Genomic DNA, 15382 nt, shown 5'->3' with positions numbered 1-15382 from the left:
GGTGGTGAGAAAAGCTCTGTGTTCGATTAACTGCTTTATTAATATTTATTCAATAGGTAATTACTTGGCTATAGGTGAGAAGTTCCCAGTCAAAATATTAACTACGTACGTGTTTTGATAAATGGGTTGTAATTCCCATTAATGTCATGATAGAATACATGATGTGCAACCGCTGTTTCCCTCACTCTTGTGGGGGATATCTTACTTCATTCGTAACATAGTCACACTATTTTCTGTCGTATATCTAGTCTCCAGGTTGTCATAAGGATGATTTTAAATAATTCGGCAAAATCATTATCTACTTTTTCCTGGGTACGACTAATGTTGAGTAGAGCTCGTTCTTTCCCGAAGCGCCCCCGTGCGACTTTGTTTTTATGAAAAAAAGGGAGATTCTGCTTATTTGGGCCAGCTGACATTTGTCCAAGACTATATTAGTGATGCTTGTCTGTCTTTACCTGGTGTAGGAAGATTAAAACTAAGTTTTATGTTCGATCTCTAAGCCGGTTCGGTGAATTTGAAGGATTCACTTCAGTAAATTGTAAGGACCTTGATCCTGAGCTTGTAGTCTAATTGACTCCGAGTCCTGGACTTAATAGTTACGAGCATGGATAATGGCGACTATATTCTATAATTTTATGCAAATCACGACCGATTTCTGTCTAACTCCAATTTCAGAGACATTAGTCCACAGTTTGCTATCTGACATTCGCTTGTGAATCAAACATGTACTCAAATGGATCGTATTGCAATAAGTTTTCAGTGTCACGACTGTCCCTGCTTTTGGAATGCTTAGTTAAATTTTATTTATACCGTATTGTGTAACAAATGCGTCTAAGTTTATTGACCAAGGGATTTGTTCTAAACGTATTAATTTAACTACATTAAATGAACCGATCATTGTAACGTGAATTACCGAGCTAAGTTCAAGGTTAGTTGCTTTTACAGGACGCCACAAAATGCCTGGGACGGTCACCTGTTGTTGTATGGACTCTCTTTCAAATATTGAGCCTCTTCACTCTTGGCAATCATTATTAGCATTTCTGATTGGTCACGACCTGCTTAATTCAGTGGTTTAAAAACTTCTTATTATCATTCATAAGACTATTCAGTTATCGTGCCTCCTCAAATAGAAGGTCCAGTACTTCGACTCCTGACATCGCTGTTTCCTCGTCCTTACCGAAAGCCTGTAAGTCCATACAAAGTATTTCCTTCAGTATCTCATTCAGTCACCTAAACATCTGGTTGACATTTACATTTGAAAATTTATTTATTTATTCATTTGAACACATAAGCATTGGTACAAGAGTACACCAAATAGATATGCGCCACACAATAACGTTGAGGCCAGTAGCAAATTCATTTCACTGGATTATACTCCTTGAATAACATCTTCAAACCCTAATCTTCTCGATTACTGCTTATACTCTTACTACGTTTACTGCTGCGGGATTTGAATCGACAACTGCATCTCTGTGCTAATGTGGTATTGCACCTCGAACTGATGTACGTACGTACGAAGTTCTACGTTGTTACTGACTGACTGAGCAGTTATCATTGATTTATGTGAGGGCTTCAATACTGCCCGGGTGCCCGAACCGACGCAGGTGGTTTTCTCAGGGGACCACACCCGGGGCCTTTGACCTAAAAGTCCGGTCCACAAGGCAGTGGAGCAACTTTAGGAGACGCAATCCCATGGTAGCCGGTGACTAACAATATGTTCATACGCCATTTGTTCCTCTAGGTTACTGGAGCTGAAGTGCACCATTAGTTTGGAATCAGGGTTTCCTAACTCCCCTAGGTAGATTCTCCATATCCACCAACCTGGTTAAAGCGCCGGACATTCGTTTTTCGTCTTCTCTTTTTCGTAAACATCACTCCCTCCAGGTATCAGACTACATCGAATTTTCACTAACTAGAATTAACTGTTTGGTTAGTACCGGAATTATGGGTCTTGGGAAGTTGTGTAGTAAAATTGACTTAATTGAAATAGGTCTTGTATTTTAGGTTTACTCGCCACATTTTTTTGTGCATACTAAATAGTTTTGTAATATCTACGGTCAATACTATGTATTCTACAATGTTGTATCCTGCAAATTGCACCTCAACATATTATGTCCAACTCACAATACTTTTAGATATACAACCCTTTCAGTTTAACTCAACTTCATTTCCCTTTCGAGTGACAAAACGGAAGGCAGAACAATATTCTAAGAAAAATGAAATGATTACGAAACAGTGTACCCTTCCATCTAAAGCGAACAAACCTGCGGAGTGGATAGCATGTGATAAAGTTGTCGTCCGTGATCAAGTTCGTTGGCAATCAATCACTCCATTCAAACCATTTGTATACCATCCTAAGACCCTGAAACCAATTGTGTATGCTTATCCTACACTACCCGCTAAATCGAATTCTTCAGCTCATCTTTCGTGTAGTCCCACAATGAAAGTAGATAAAGAAGCTCAAACAGATAATAATCATACCATTATATTTAATATTGAAGATATAATCAGAGCTCAGCGTAATTTAGCATCTACCAATCAAAATTCACCACATCTATCATCTGATGGTACGGATGACAGTAAAGAGTCACTTCAGAAGGCGTTAGAATTACAACAGAAAGTAAGCAATTTCCATTTCCTTAGTTTATTTGAAATCAAGAATTCCTAGTTTGTAAATACATATAATTCCAAAGTAAATTGGTCCTCGATTAATTTGGTATACTTTCTCAGAAATCCTGTTGTGGAACTAGGTTCATTTAACAACACAATATTTCACGTCGGATACAAAATATATTCCGGACATTACAGATCAAACGATAAGAGTGATTAGACGAATAATGTGGATCTGATTTGTTAGTTAAATGATCGAATGAATTGTTGTATGAGTTAATATGCCATCCAAGAATCTTACAAGGAGCATTAGTCCGCTCAAAATTGCATGTACACCTTCCTGACATGTGTTAACTATCACCAAATCTAGGTCCACAGTTTTGTATTGATTACCTCCAATCACCCAATATCAAAACAAAGTCCAGACTAGCGACCACAATTTAATGAGCACCTTCAGTTTATGACCGACGACTGTAAAATTTATTTTCGTATCTATTGATTACTCAATAGGTGTTCTAATGTAGTGTTTCCACGAATAATCAATCAATTGTAGTGGGAATATGTGTAGATATAAGAATACTTACCGCGTACAATTAGAATAATATTAAATTTCGAGGTAAACTTAATTGATCAAATTGTACTTTTTATAGTACGCATTTGATCAATGCTAATGGTATTTTAATTAAAAAACCAAATCTTTTCGTGTAGAAAAAATGTAACAAGTATTCCCAATTGTTTTGTTTATATAAATTGGTTTTATTCAAATAGTAGTCTCAGAGTCAGGAGATATATAAGTTACCTGATTTTAGTTTGACTTTTCTGTTTTCGTGATTAATCATTACTTGAATTGAAATTCAGAATCTGTAAACAGCGTTTTAATCTACAAATCTAGAATTCAACATCATTACCCATTTCCAACATTAATTGCAGTAGAATATCACTTGTTTCGGCAATCATTTTCCAGGTAGTTATTAACTAGCCTCATGGATTGATACTGAGTTTTTTAGGTTAGGATGATTTTCATCACATTCCAGTCTGATTTGGAGTTAGGATATCATTCGTTAGATTCAGTCCCCGTCTCTCCTAAAAGAAATCATAGATATCTGCTTATAACTTTCTCAGTATACCTCATTGGTTTTGATGCCTAGTGTGAGACCAATCTACCACAAGTTACATGCTCCTCCATCTCATCAGGAGTAGTGTTTCCTTGTTGATTGCGTCAGTATACTTTTCGCACAAGCTACTTTACGATACTATCTCGTGTTTATGAGCTGAGTGGTGTTCTCATTATTATTGTCCATAAAATTGGGAAATACTTTATCCTAAACCGTGGTTTTTCAAATTTTTTTGTACATAAACTTATAACGAAGATTTCTTATTGTTTAGTTCACCATTCTTTATTTCTCTTCAGATTAACGCCGACTTAAAAAACTTATTGGTATCTGCTATGTCTGGTAATTTAAATGTGGCTCAACAGCTAATCGATTTAATCAGTAGTAATGCATACCTTTGTGGTCAAAGTGAAGGTTTAGCCCATCAGAAATCTGTTCTACAAGAAGCCGCCAACACAGCCGAAATTGTAGCTGATGTATGGCAGACAAAATGTATTGCTAGTCGTGCTGTAGCGGGTGAAGCAGCTAAACGTGCCACCATGTCAGTGCATCAGGCACATTTAGCTCGACACGCGCTGGCGCATCTTCTTGGTGAACGTGCACAGATACGTCGATATCTAAGTCAAGCAATCCCTTTGTTATCTGATTATTGTAATAAACACGATATTAAACTAAATAAACCGAATAATCAGACATGTAGTACACTAAGCTTGACATCACTGTGTTTTGATTTGGCTTTAGCGATATCACCAAATACTAGTATCCAACCAATTCAATGCTCTTCAGATACAGTTGGTGAAGAGTTGGCACAATATGTAAGTGTTCGTACTTTATTCCTGTGCAATGTTTTCCAACTTTAGTCAAAGCACTTATATTTTAGTAAGAATTAAAATCAACCAGCAAAATATTTGGTACTTATAAATGAAGAACTTTCTCAGATTCCGAAAACTCCTTGTACACCTAAATCACACGTTGGTTTCGCTCTCATCCTATGTTTTATTGGTTCTCAAATATGGCAACTCAATCTCCCTATTTTTAGGAAACTTTGGGGATTTTCCCCAGACCTGGAGAAATTTTTGGGGTTTTGTGCCATTTCCCCAAAATAGGGAGATTGGGAAAATGCATTAGTTGACTAATATTTAACCTCTAAGTAATTATTTATCCATTGTCTTATTTCGTACATATTAGATGAACATGGAAATTTAATTAATAGTAATCATTCATGTACTTGTATATGACGTCTTACAGAACCATTATCTAGCTATGTCATACGTCACTGTTAGTTTAGTTGATAAGTGTGAGCCTTCTATAAGGAGATCCTCAAAGTAGCATAAGTCAATAATTGGAAACTTTATGTGATGTCTCTCGGTCGACCGCAGTGGCGTAACCACACTCACAGTCTGTTTGAACATTTTACTCTGTGTCTGCTTTTCATTCTTGGTTCATATTGTTTTCATTCCTTTCAATATCCTTCCGTTCCAGTTGATCTCTTTTCCCTATGATGATGTAAAGCGTGCCAACCTGGTTCAGCATTCCCGTGCGCAACTTTATATGTTAGTGTTGTAAAAGGCGACGGAAAGAAGCACTTAAGTTGTCTCGATCCAATTAATGCTAGGTTTAATGAAATAATACATTGTTACGGTGTCACTGACATTTATTCGTCCACTATGAAACTCCAGATGTTAAGAAAACATTATCACCACTGTCAATCATAGAATATGCTCGTATCGTTTGATCCACTGATTTGAAATCAGAGCTGTCTGCATTCAGAGAAAGGTTGTCCACGGCAATATCAAATTACCATAGTCCTACACAGGTCATTGTCAACTAATAATCAGATTCCTACTACAACTTTTAGTTGATGTAACCTAGGAAATACGGTGAAATTTAAGAAGCACAGGGAAGTATTTAGTTCTTGATGAAGCCATTTATATAAAGTGTTATGTCGTATTTCAACAATTGCAGACTAATAATAAACCCTTGTGTTTTGTCGGTTTTCTTACTTGAACAGTGTACTGTCTCAGCATTTCTTGTGTGGAATATGCTTTATCTACCCTAACTAGTATAGTAAAACTGATGAGTCTTTTTGCTGTTTCACTGTCATTTCTCTTTTCTTACATATGTATTTTATGTTTATTTAGTCTAGTTATTAAGATGTTAATGAGTAGTAAAATGATAGCATAGATCTAATTTCTCGGTCATCAGTTCCAACCCTAATGACTCTCGAAGCTTAAATGAGTGACGATGTTTTGAAAAAGTTAAGATAAAACCTGCGACAAAACAAAAGTTTGGTAGTTTAAATGTGATAAATTACCGGAAATCGCATTCGACAGGTCAAAACTGACTCACATAGTCACACTGATCATTTGTGAGGTACCTTGTCAGTCAAGCATCGTTTTTGTATGCTAATTTAGACGCCTTTCTCAAGTTTATAAAGAAAATCAGCCTTAGATTTCTCAATTGCAGTACACTAGCAAACAGGTGGTGGTTACCGTAAATTATTTCGTTACAACTGATACTGACGGACTACTCAACAAGCAGTAACCCAAATATTCTCTTATTTAAAGCTGATTGGAAACTCCAGCGCAACTCATTGATATGACAGTGACAAACAAACATCTAGTCTGATTGAGAGTTTGAAAGAACACTTGAAAATAAGTGTCATACACATAGTCTCCAGCTTTGTACCACTTAGATTTTCAATTTACTGAAACAAAGTTTGGTTAATAATTATGTATAGTATTTTGATGTTCCTTTTTATAGGTTCTGACAAGAGTCAACAATAAGAATATTCTTAAATACGATCGTATGTTTCCCACCACATCAACTGCATTTGGTGCTTCAACAACTGCCCTGTCTACAATACCTCCTCTGGAAACAACTGAAACTGATGATTTACTTTTGAAAACACTTGAATTATTTCAGTCTACTGGAAAACGAAAGCATAATCTGGAATTGTTTTCTTGTTCAAAATGTGTGGGAGATGTTCTTGTGATATGATTTCAATTCCAAACATTTCGCCAAAAATAATGGTGATACTTACCTTTTGAAAATAACAACTAACCTCTTAATCTTTTATATTTTGCTACAGATTAATTATAAATTAAGACATTTAGTGTGAATTTCCCTTTTCAACTATTTTCTCGTGTTCACGCCAAGTATGACAATCAGGATCAGCCATATCATTCTCCTGATTCTTTTGGGTTATCAATCATACTGAAACGCTTTTATGTCTGCTTGATGTATACTACTATCGTAACTTGATAATCGGTAACTGTAGTGTAAATACATACTGCTTACTAGTTGAATTAGCACCTACTAGCAAGTGTCTTGAGACTCAAATACGGCCGGCTATCTGAACTCATCAGTCCGGAACAACACCAAAACATCGTCGTGGCATTAGGGGCCGACATATTAGCGCTTCACCTAAAACACCTTATCACATCAGAAACACTACTTATGTATGTTATACCAATATGATTTCATTTATGCATAAAATAGGTACGATTTAACCTAATTAGAGCATGTGCGCTTTGAGTTGCTACTTCGAAGCAGTCAATCCGCTAGAAACAAACGCTGATTGTACAACACATCTACCCACCGAAGTTCCTGTCTTAGAGACACCATCTGCTTCTGGCTACGTACCGTGACGCCAGAAGCCCGCTGGACGCAGTGCACTGAGTACTCCGTCCCGGGGAAATCATCGTCTTCACCTAAGGGAATGGCTGACAGTATTGTCATAAACTCTGTACAGTGCACTCAGTGAACATGCCGCATAGCGTATTAAAATGACAGCCATGTTTAGTTAAAAGAAAACACCATGCGTAGATGTATCTCAAACAAATTTACCAGCAAAAGGCTGGCGGGACGTTTTGGCCGACCAGCAAGTGCGGTTGTCTACCCGGTTTATAAATAAGGCCACAAAATATATGTAAGGTGCAAGGACAATTGCGGTCGCCCAAACTGCAGTGGGACCTACCATAAACGACGAACCTCACCATCAGCATTGAGCACGCCAGTACATTAATACCCAGCTAACATTTCAGACCACATACCAATCAGTAACGTAAAACTTCATACTTACGTACATCAGTTCGAGTTGCCATTCCACATTAGCACAGAGACGCAGTTGTCGATTCGAATCCCGTAGTGGTAGAGGTAATAAGAGTATAAGCAGTAATCGGAAACATTAGGGTTTGGAGATGTTACTTAAGGAGTATAATAAGGTGAAATAAATTTAGGAGGACAAAAAGATTGTGTGCACTTGCGCCCTTGCAAACGATTTTGAGCCATGTCATTCAGGGTCTCTAACCATCGGTTGCTATCATCTCGTGGTCCCCAACCAGGTAGTCTACACCTACCAATATGACTCAGTCCACTTGTCAGTGACTTCATGGACTTGTGCCATGTTTTGGTCTGGCCGCCCCTTTCTCCCAACCTACTCCTATACCACTGAACATCACACATCGACAGACCAATAACCGTCTGCAAACAAATGAGACACAAATACTTCGCTGGAATATCACGCAATTCAACATGTACAAACGGCTTCTTATCACCTAGGGCTATTCAAACTATGACTTCACAATCATGAACACGTGACTGTGAGTCAGTTTATAATAGTTTAAGATCCATCGACTGCAAATGTTGCTACTACACTAAAAATAACACTAGACGAGCCCGGTATGCGGTAGTCAATACCACTAAGCCGAACACCCGGCCTTACGCGACACAGCCGTTCTTCGCGCATCACAAAATGACAGCCCACACGAAGACACCTCCAGTACATCAGCAACAGTGCAGTCAGGCTATCTCGTCGGACATCTGTCAAGTTGCAGAAAACATCGAGGACGAAGAGTGGAACCCCTGATTATTTAGTCCAGCATGGACACGCCACTTTTGAAGTCGATGCAATCGAATTCAAAGTGAGACGCAATAGACCCCACATATCGGAGCTAGTGGTGAGGGACATTTTGTAATTACGACTCAATCTTACTGATGAGCTTAACTTTGCGCTTATCAGGGATCGAGATAGAACTGTCGCTCACAAAACACATACCCAAGCCTTTCACGAGAAATAGAATGCAAATTATTACTCTAAAGAAATTTTATCAAGTATCAAAATGCATATTTGATTACGAAAAAAGTCAAACCATACAGCACCAGATATCCACACAAGATGACAGAAGAATGCACATTCTACAGAAAAGTATAATCACCAATGGCTGACGAGTCAGATCTCTGACTTTCTCAAATGGTCTGAACCTTCAAGCATTGGCAGACGGAAGTAAGTAGATATGAAACAATAGAAAAGTAATCAAGTTCAGATGGAAAGCCCTGATAGGCAAGAAATGCATCGAAAAGCGCAGAAAGCTAAGGCTGTAAGATCGAATGAAACATGTTGAATATACCCACAGGAACTCTGGATTCAAAAATTGGACACTCAAGTTTGACCAGTTAGACGTCGAAACTGAGGAAGGGAAAAAGTTGGTGTACATCCGAAATACCATAAAGACAAGTGACAATCCAATGTGCTGCAAGTTGGATGATTAAACAATTGAGTTGAAACGTAGACATGCATATATGAATGCTGACAGAATACATAGATTTCTAAAATGACATTTCTCAGTATTTGACCAGAGGATTTTAAGCGTCTCGCATATCCGGTGAGCCTAAAATGAGTGAGAAACATGAACAGGGATGAAGCATTAGCACAAAATCACAAGTAGCATTGCCTAGAGAATACTCGTTATCATTACCAGAAACGAAAGCACACCATTGCCGTGCACCAGGCCTTAGTGGCAAGAGAGCGAAGTGGCCGAAACCACATAAACAATATCGATAGGTCGAATAGACTGAAACAAGCTGACAACTTACCATCCTCGTTATGATAATTATCTCTTCCTCCACGAGGACCACTGCGACCCCGAGATTCGAACCCACCGGATCCCCTAAACCCACGACCACGAGGTCTTCCACGTCCACGGAACCCGCGGCCTCTCCCACCACGATCCATAAATTCGTAACCACCTCCATACTGAAGCCGAAAAGAAAGTTAAATCAGTAATTGGAAAGAGAATCGACATATTGAAAAGCAATCCCCTGTGAAAGTACAGAAATCTTAATGCTGTAGCTGATTCCAAATCATACTCTGGTAATCTATATTAAGGGTTAAGTTTGTCCTTAAATGACTGGTGCCGGGGCCTGTAATTTAGCACCATGGGAACGAAATCTAAGCGTATGGGCCTGAAGCCTGGACTGAAGGTTCAAGCTGAGGCAGAAATCGCGCTTACTTAACGGGATTGCATGTACGTCCTGCAGTAGATTATCATTAACGGTCGATATCGTTGAGACGAAAACACAATGTTGACCTGAGTATGGAATGCGGGCTGATCTTGATTTGGCATGAATGAAATGGGCAGAAATCGTGAATGTGAACACCATGGGGTTGAGTCTGTAAATCAACGACTGGCACCTACATGAACTTACTGCAAACCAGATACTAAGCTTCGCCGACTTACCATTTCTGAGCCACCACGGCCGCGGCCTCGACCCCGAGGACCGTAGTAAGGCACAAAGTCTTGATTGCTAGAGAATCCACCAGGTCCCATCCCACGACCTCTCCCACGCATGTTAAACACTCGTGGGCTGCGTCCACGTCCACGCAAAGCTGCGTACACACTGCCCTAAAAGAGAATAGACACTCAACTTATTTTACTTTAACAGGTTCACCCCCAGGGCCTGTCACTTCGGATGCTTCGTCGCCCTTGTCTCCCTCAACAACATAAAACTCCACCTCTTCCCCCTCCTGGAGTGAACGCTGAAGCTTTTCTGGATTGTTACGTGAAATCGCCGATTGGTGCACAAATATGTCCGTGGATGTGTCCTGACGGTTGATGAAGCCATATCCAGCCTTCACATTGAACCACTTAACCACGCCTTTGACACGCTCTTCCATCACCTTGCGTGGCGTGTTTTGTTTCTGCTGTTCATCTTTTTCAGCTGGTCTAGTGTCTGCCATTGTGTGTCAGCCCACACTCTGATGGTAATCAAGCAATTGGACACGCCTTTCGAACAATCAACCACGACAATAACTATGTGCCGCTTAAAATGATAGACATTTGCTGCTATTCAATAAAACACAAGGTAAAAGGTTTCGAAGTAAGATTCATCCATTTACACAACTGAGATTTAGAACAGGTACATTGCTCGAATATTACCGTGAATTCGAGTGCATTTTACAGGTGTTCTCATTTAGACCCCAGCTACCAACTGGAATGCACATACTTCTGGATAGACCTCATGATACCAGGATTATCCTGCTCCAATCGTCTTGGATTCACTCATATCCTGATTCTTGGGGACTTCAATCTGACTTCTCAAAAAATTTTGATAGGGCCAACAATACTTATCTTACCAATAAGCTCAATCGATTAGGTGTCGAACCATCTTTGATTGATTCACTTCATATCTAAGAAATCGACATTTTGAGGTTAGGGTTAGCTTCACCTTCTCTCAGGCTATGGAATGTCATAGTGTGGCCCCCCACGGTCACGTTCAAGAGCCTCTCCTCCCTTGATTTATGCGAACGATCTTCCACAGCAGGTATCGTCTGACTTATTACTTTTTGCTGATGATGTGAAACTTTGGAGAGAGTGATACGCAACCAAGAGGATAAACTGGCAGTTCAGGAGGATCTGACTCGAATTCAAAGTTGGGCAGATGATGACGGACCTACCGTTAATACTTCAAAGTGTAAAGTAGTCCATCTCAGACATGTTGCGGACTATAGTTACAACTTAGAAGACTCTTCTCTAGAAGTATCTGAAGTTGAAAATGATTTGGGAGTGCTGGTACCCTACTATTTGAAGTCTTACGCTTACTGTGACAAAAATGCCGTCCGAGTAAACCTTGCAATGATAACGTTGAGGCGCATTTTCGGTCAGTTCGACGGAGGAAATTTCCACATAATCTTGAACTGTTTTATTTGTCCCCATGTTGTGGAATTTTTTCGAGTTCATTCATTTTGCTCCGAATATCACTAGTTGTGGTAACAGCTGCTAGATAACTCCCGACGGTATTTAAATTTTAGAAGGCAATGAGATACGCTGGTTGCGGTTGCATAGTTGGATGTTTTATGTTGTTTTATCCTGTCATAATAATACAATACAATTTCATGCTGCGTACCTCAAATCTAAGTTCTTGATTGTGTCTTGCCAAAGTCCTAGACTTATTTAAATCAGCACATTTCGTTATACTGCTTGAAATCCACGATAAGCTTATGAAGAAAACGGCCAACATATACCCCTTGTTTCGTACCTTTAAAGAACAAGTTTGAGGCTGAGTTTTGATTTTACTAGCAAAAACGATAGTTAATATATGATGGGAGGATCGAAAAACTGCATCTGAAATGACCTTCCTCAGTACATGCGGAAATGAAGCAAATGTCATTTATTCTTGTAAATGACTCGGTAAAATGTGTCTTAACTATTTTCTGCAGTGATAAATTTCACGGTTTACTGATTCGAACTATATAAACTTTGAGTAAATTATTGTGCGAGCACTTCCGAGTTTTCCCTAAATGAATGTCTTCTTAGGTGTTATCAAGTACTAAATCTTATTACGGTCCTGTCTGTGTTAACGGGCTTGTAGGTTATGTGATCGATCATGCCCATATCCATCCTAGTCATTTTGCACTGCGCTGATTGCGAAACCACCAGGCGGGCTGGTTAAGATTTATATAACTACTCCATGTGATCTAAATATATGATCTAAGCCGTTACATATGCTTCAGTCACCGATGTAAGATTGGTTATGTGTGGTAGTCTTCTCATAGAGAGCTATGACAGTAATTTAAGCACTTGAAATTAACATATCTATACTCACTACAAAATACCGTACCCTAATACTCAGAGGTAAAACGCAGATACAGTGCGCTTGCAGCGTGATTGATCATATTGGTGTTAAACCGTGTGAAAACAGAATTCAACAGGGACTCAAAGTCTGTATTGAAAGTAGAAAAATGATGGTAGGGAAGAATTTTTGAGGAAATACCAGTAAAAGGCTACTCAACACTATGATCGTGGGGTACGGTTTCTCAGTCAAATGCTTGACCTCGAATTTGTTTGATGACCGTTTTTCCACCTGGTTTGTAACAACGGATAAAAATGGTGTTCGTTGGCAATGGATAGAAAAATAAATATACATAGCTGAAATTTAACAAAACCAAATTATGGATAGAGTTAACTATTGTTTTAGGTAAGTCAGTCAGTAACAACGTAGAACTTCGTACGTACGTACATCAGTTCGAGTTGCCACACCACATTAGCACAGAGATGCAGTGGTCGATTCAAATCCCGTAGTGGTAGAGGTAATAAGAGTATAAGCAGTAATTGGGAAGATTAGTGTCTGGAGATGTTACTTAAAGAGTATAATACAGTGAAACAAATTTGAGAGGAGAAAAATAAGAGACAAGGAGGAATAAGGAGATCAAAATTTGGGAGAACACAAAGAGTGTATGCACCTGCGCCATTGCAAACGATTTTGAGCCATGTCATTCAGTGTCTCTAACCATCGGTTGCTATCATCTCGTGGTCCCCAACCAGGTAGTCTACACCTACGAACATGGCTCAGTCCACTTGTCAGTGACTTCATGGATTCGTGCCATGTTTTGGTCTGGCCGCCCCTAGCTTTCTTCCAACCTATTCCTATACCACTGAACATCGCACGTCAAGGCAGTCGGTCATTGGGCATACGAAACACGTGCCCAGCCATCTCAACTGATGAAGTTTCACTACGTCATCAATTGATTTGTCATCCTTACCTAGTACCCATTTCCTAACAACTACGTTACTTACTCGATGGTCCCATGATATACGAGCAATATTTCGAAGACACCTATGATCAAACACTAGTAACCTACGGATATCCTCTACTCTTACCGGCCATGTTTCACTGTCATAAAGTAGGACGGAACGAACCGCTGCGCAGTAAACACGTCCTTTGGTTGATAGACGGATATCTCGCCTACACCATAAATGACGCAAGTTGGCAAAAGCTAGTCGAGCCTCCTGTATCCGTGCTGAGATTTCGCCACACATCAGACCACAAGTACTGACGAGACTCCAAGATAAGTGAAGCGGTCGACACGCTCATCTACTTCACTCCCTATCATTAGTTCGGGTGTCAATGCAACCCAATCCTGAAGCAACATTTTACATTTCGAGGGGGAGAATCGCATCCCGAACATGCTTGCATTGTTGCTTAGAGTGGTCAGAAAACTCTGCATTTTGTCAGCGTCTTCGCCAAATAAAACTATGTCATCAGCATATTCTAAGTCAACAAGTGAACCTCCTGGTAGAAGCTCAACCTCTGGAAATTTAAATGAGGAGAGTGTTATCTCTAAAAGTACGTCGGCGACAAAGTTGAACAAGAATAGAGAGAATGGACAGCCCTGACGAACACCACTTGAGGTAATCAATTCTGATGACAGTTCGCCATAAGCTCTCACTCTACCAGTTGTGTTCGAGTAGAGAGCCTTTATAAGGTTAATGTACTGCTTTGGTACTCCTTTCAGTGACAAACACTGCCATAGAACATCACGATCAACAGAGTCGAATGCCTCCTTAAGGTCGAGAAATACTACAATTGTGGGGCGGCTGAACGTGTGTTTGTGTTCTAGAACCTGACGTAGTGCGAATATGTGGTCTATACAACCACGTCCAGGTCGAAAACCGGCCTGGTTTTCTCTAGTCTGCTCTTCACGAGCTTTAGTTAGGCGTCGAATTATAATTTAAGCTAATATTTTAGACACTATATTAGTCAAACTGATTCCTCTGTGATTGTCACAAGAGGACTTTTTTCCTTTCTTATAGACTGGCACAATCAGTGATTGAGACCAGTCAGATGGGATTACGTCCAGTTCCCAAATTCTACCCAAGACCTTACTTAATCTCATTGCTAATACTGAACCACGATCCTTAAAAATCTCAGGAGTAAACCTGTCAGGGCCTGCTGCTCTCCCTCGCTTCAGATTTCCTATGGCTTTTTCAACTTCGTAAGGAGACGGAGGACCTACATTAACTTGCCATTCAGGTTGACTGGAGATCGTGACAAACCGAAGTGTGGCTGAAGGTCAGTTGAACTGACCCCTAAAGTGTTCTGCCCATCGATCCAAGCTCCTGGATTGAGAATGTATGATATGTCCATCTTTCTCTGAGAGTGTTTCGCTAACAGCCGGTTTCGTAATACCGGTTTCCTTAACAAGTCTGAACAATTGTCTGCTATTACCTATTGCCGCTGCCCTTTCCATCTCTCTTGCTTTCGCTACCCACCACTGTTCACGATCATTGAGTAGACTTCTTGTCAGCTTGTGCTTAAGCCGACTCCACTCTTCATTATGTTCAGAACCAGGTGTAATGAGTTTCCGAGCATCTATCAGTGCGATAGATGCTGCTGAGATCCAGTGTTCTCCCTAACCTTGTGGTTTACCTCACTAGCAGATATCACTGCCTTTTCCACAGCTTTTCGGATATCATTCCATGCTGCCTCGGGGTGGGCATCACATACATGGCTGCCTAACTGTTTTCCTAGTTGTTCCTGAAATATACTCTTAGCTAGACTATCATTAAGTAGGCCCCTAAGAGGTTTCCTTGCAGCGT

General features: G+C 39.8%; 2 protein-coding genes across 4 annotated transcripts; one reads left to right on the top strand and one right to left on the bottom strand.

Annotated features, from left to right (window-relative positions):
- Positions 1-892: 892 nt before the first annotated feature.
- On the top strand, positions 893-6844 carry BLZF1_1 (basic leucine zipper nuclear factor 1; the record flags this gene model as incomplete). 3 transcript variants are annotated; one of them, XM_051212788.1, is made up of 4 exons in its annotated part: positions 893-1186; positions 2136-2620; positions 4022-4537; positions 6463-6844. In XM_051212788.1, the coding sequence occupies exons 2-4, from the start codon at positions 2222-2224 to the stop codon at positions 6490-6492; spliced, it is 945 nt and encodes a 314-aa protein (XP_051073392.1). In that variant the 5' UTR covers positions 893-1186; positions 2136-2221. The 3 variants fall into 3 exon arrangements, with proteins under 3 accessions (XP_051073392.1, XP_035586151.2, XP_051073393.1); XM_035733859.2 differs by having other exon boundaries at positions 6486-6722; XM_051212789.1 differs by lacking the exon at positions 4022-4537 and having other exon boundaries at positions 6486-6844.
- Positions 6845-7459: 615 nt separating this feature from the next.
- Positions 7460-10743, bottom strand: YBX1_1 (Y box binding protein 1; the record flags this gene model as incomplete). The annotated part of the gene is made up of 4 exons (XM_035733858.2): positions 7460-9394; positions 9600-9759; positions 10244-10408; positions 10441-10743. The coding sequence occupies 4 exons, from the start codon at positions 10741-10743 to the stop codon at positions 9369-9371; spliced, it is 654 nt and encodes a 217-aa protein (XP_035586150.2). The 3' UTR covers positions 7460-9368.
- Between the last annotated feature and the right edge of the window lie 4639 nt (positions 10744-15382).

The sequence above is a fragment of the Schistosoma haematobium genome, chromosome 1 (genome assembly GCF_000699445.3).
Source record: "Schistosoma haematobium chromosome 1, whole genome shotgun sequence".
NCBI classification, from domain to species: Eukaryota; Metazoa; Platyhelminthes; class Trematoda; order Strigeidida; family Schistosomatidae; genus Schistosoma; species Schistosoma haematobium.
The sequence above is the reverse complement of the archived record's forward strand: the minus strand, read 5'-3'. Positions and strand labels throughout refer to the sequence as shown.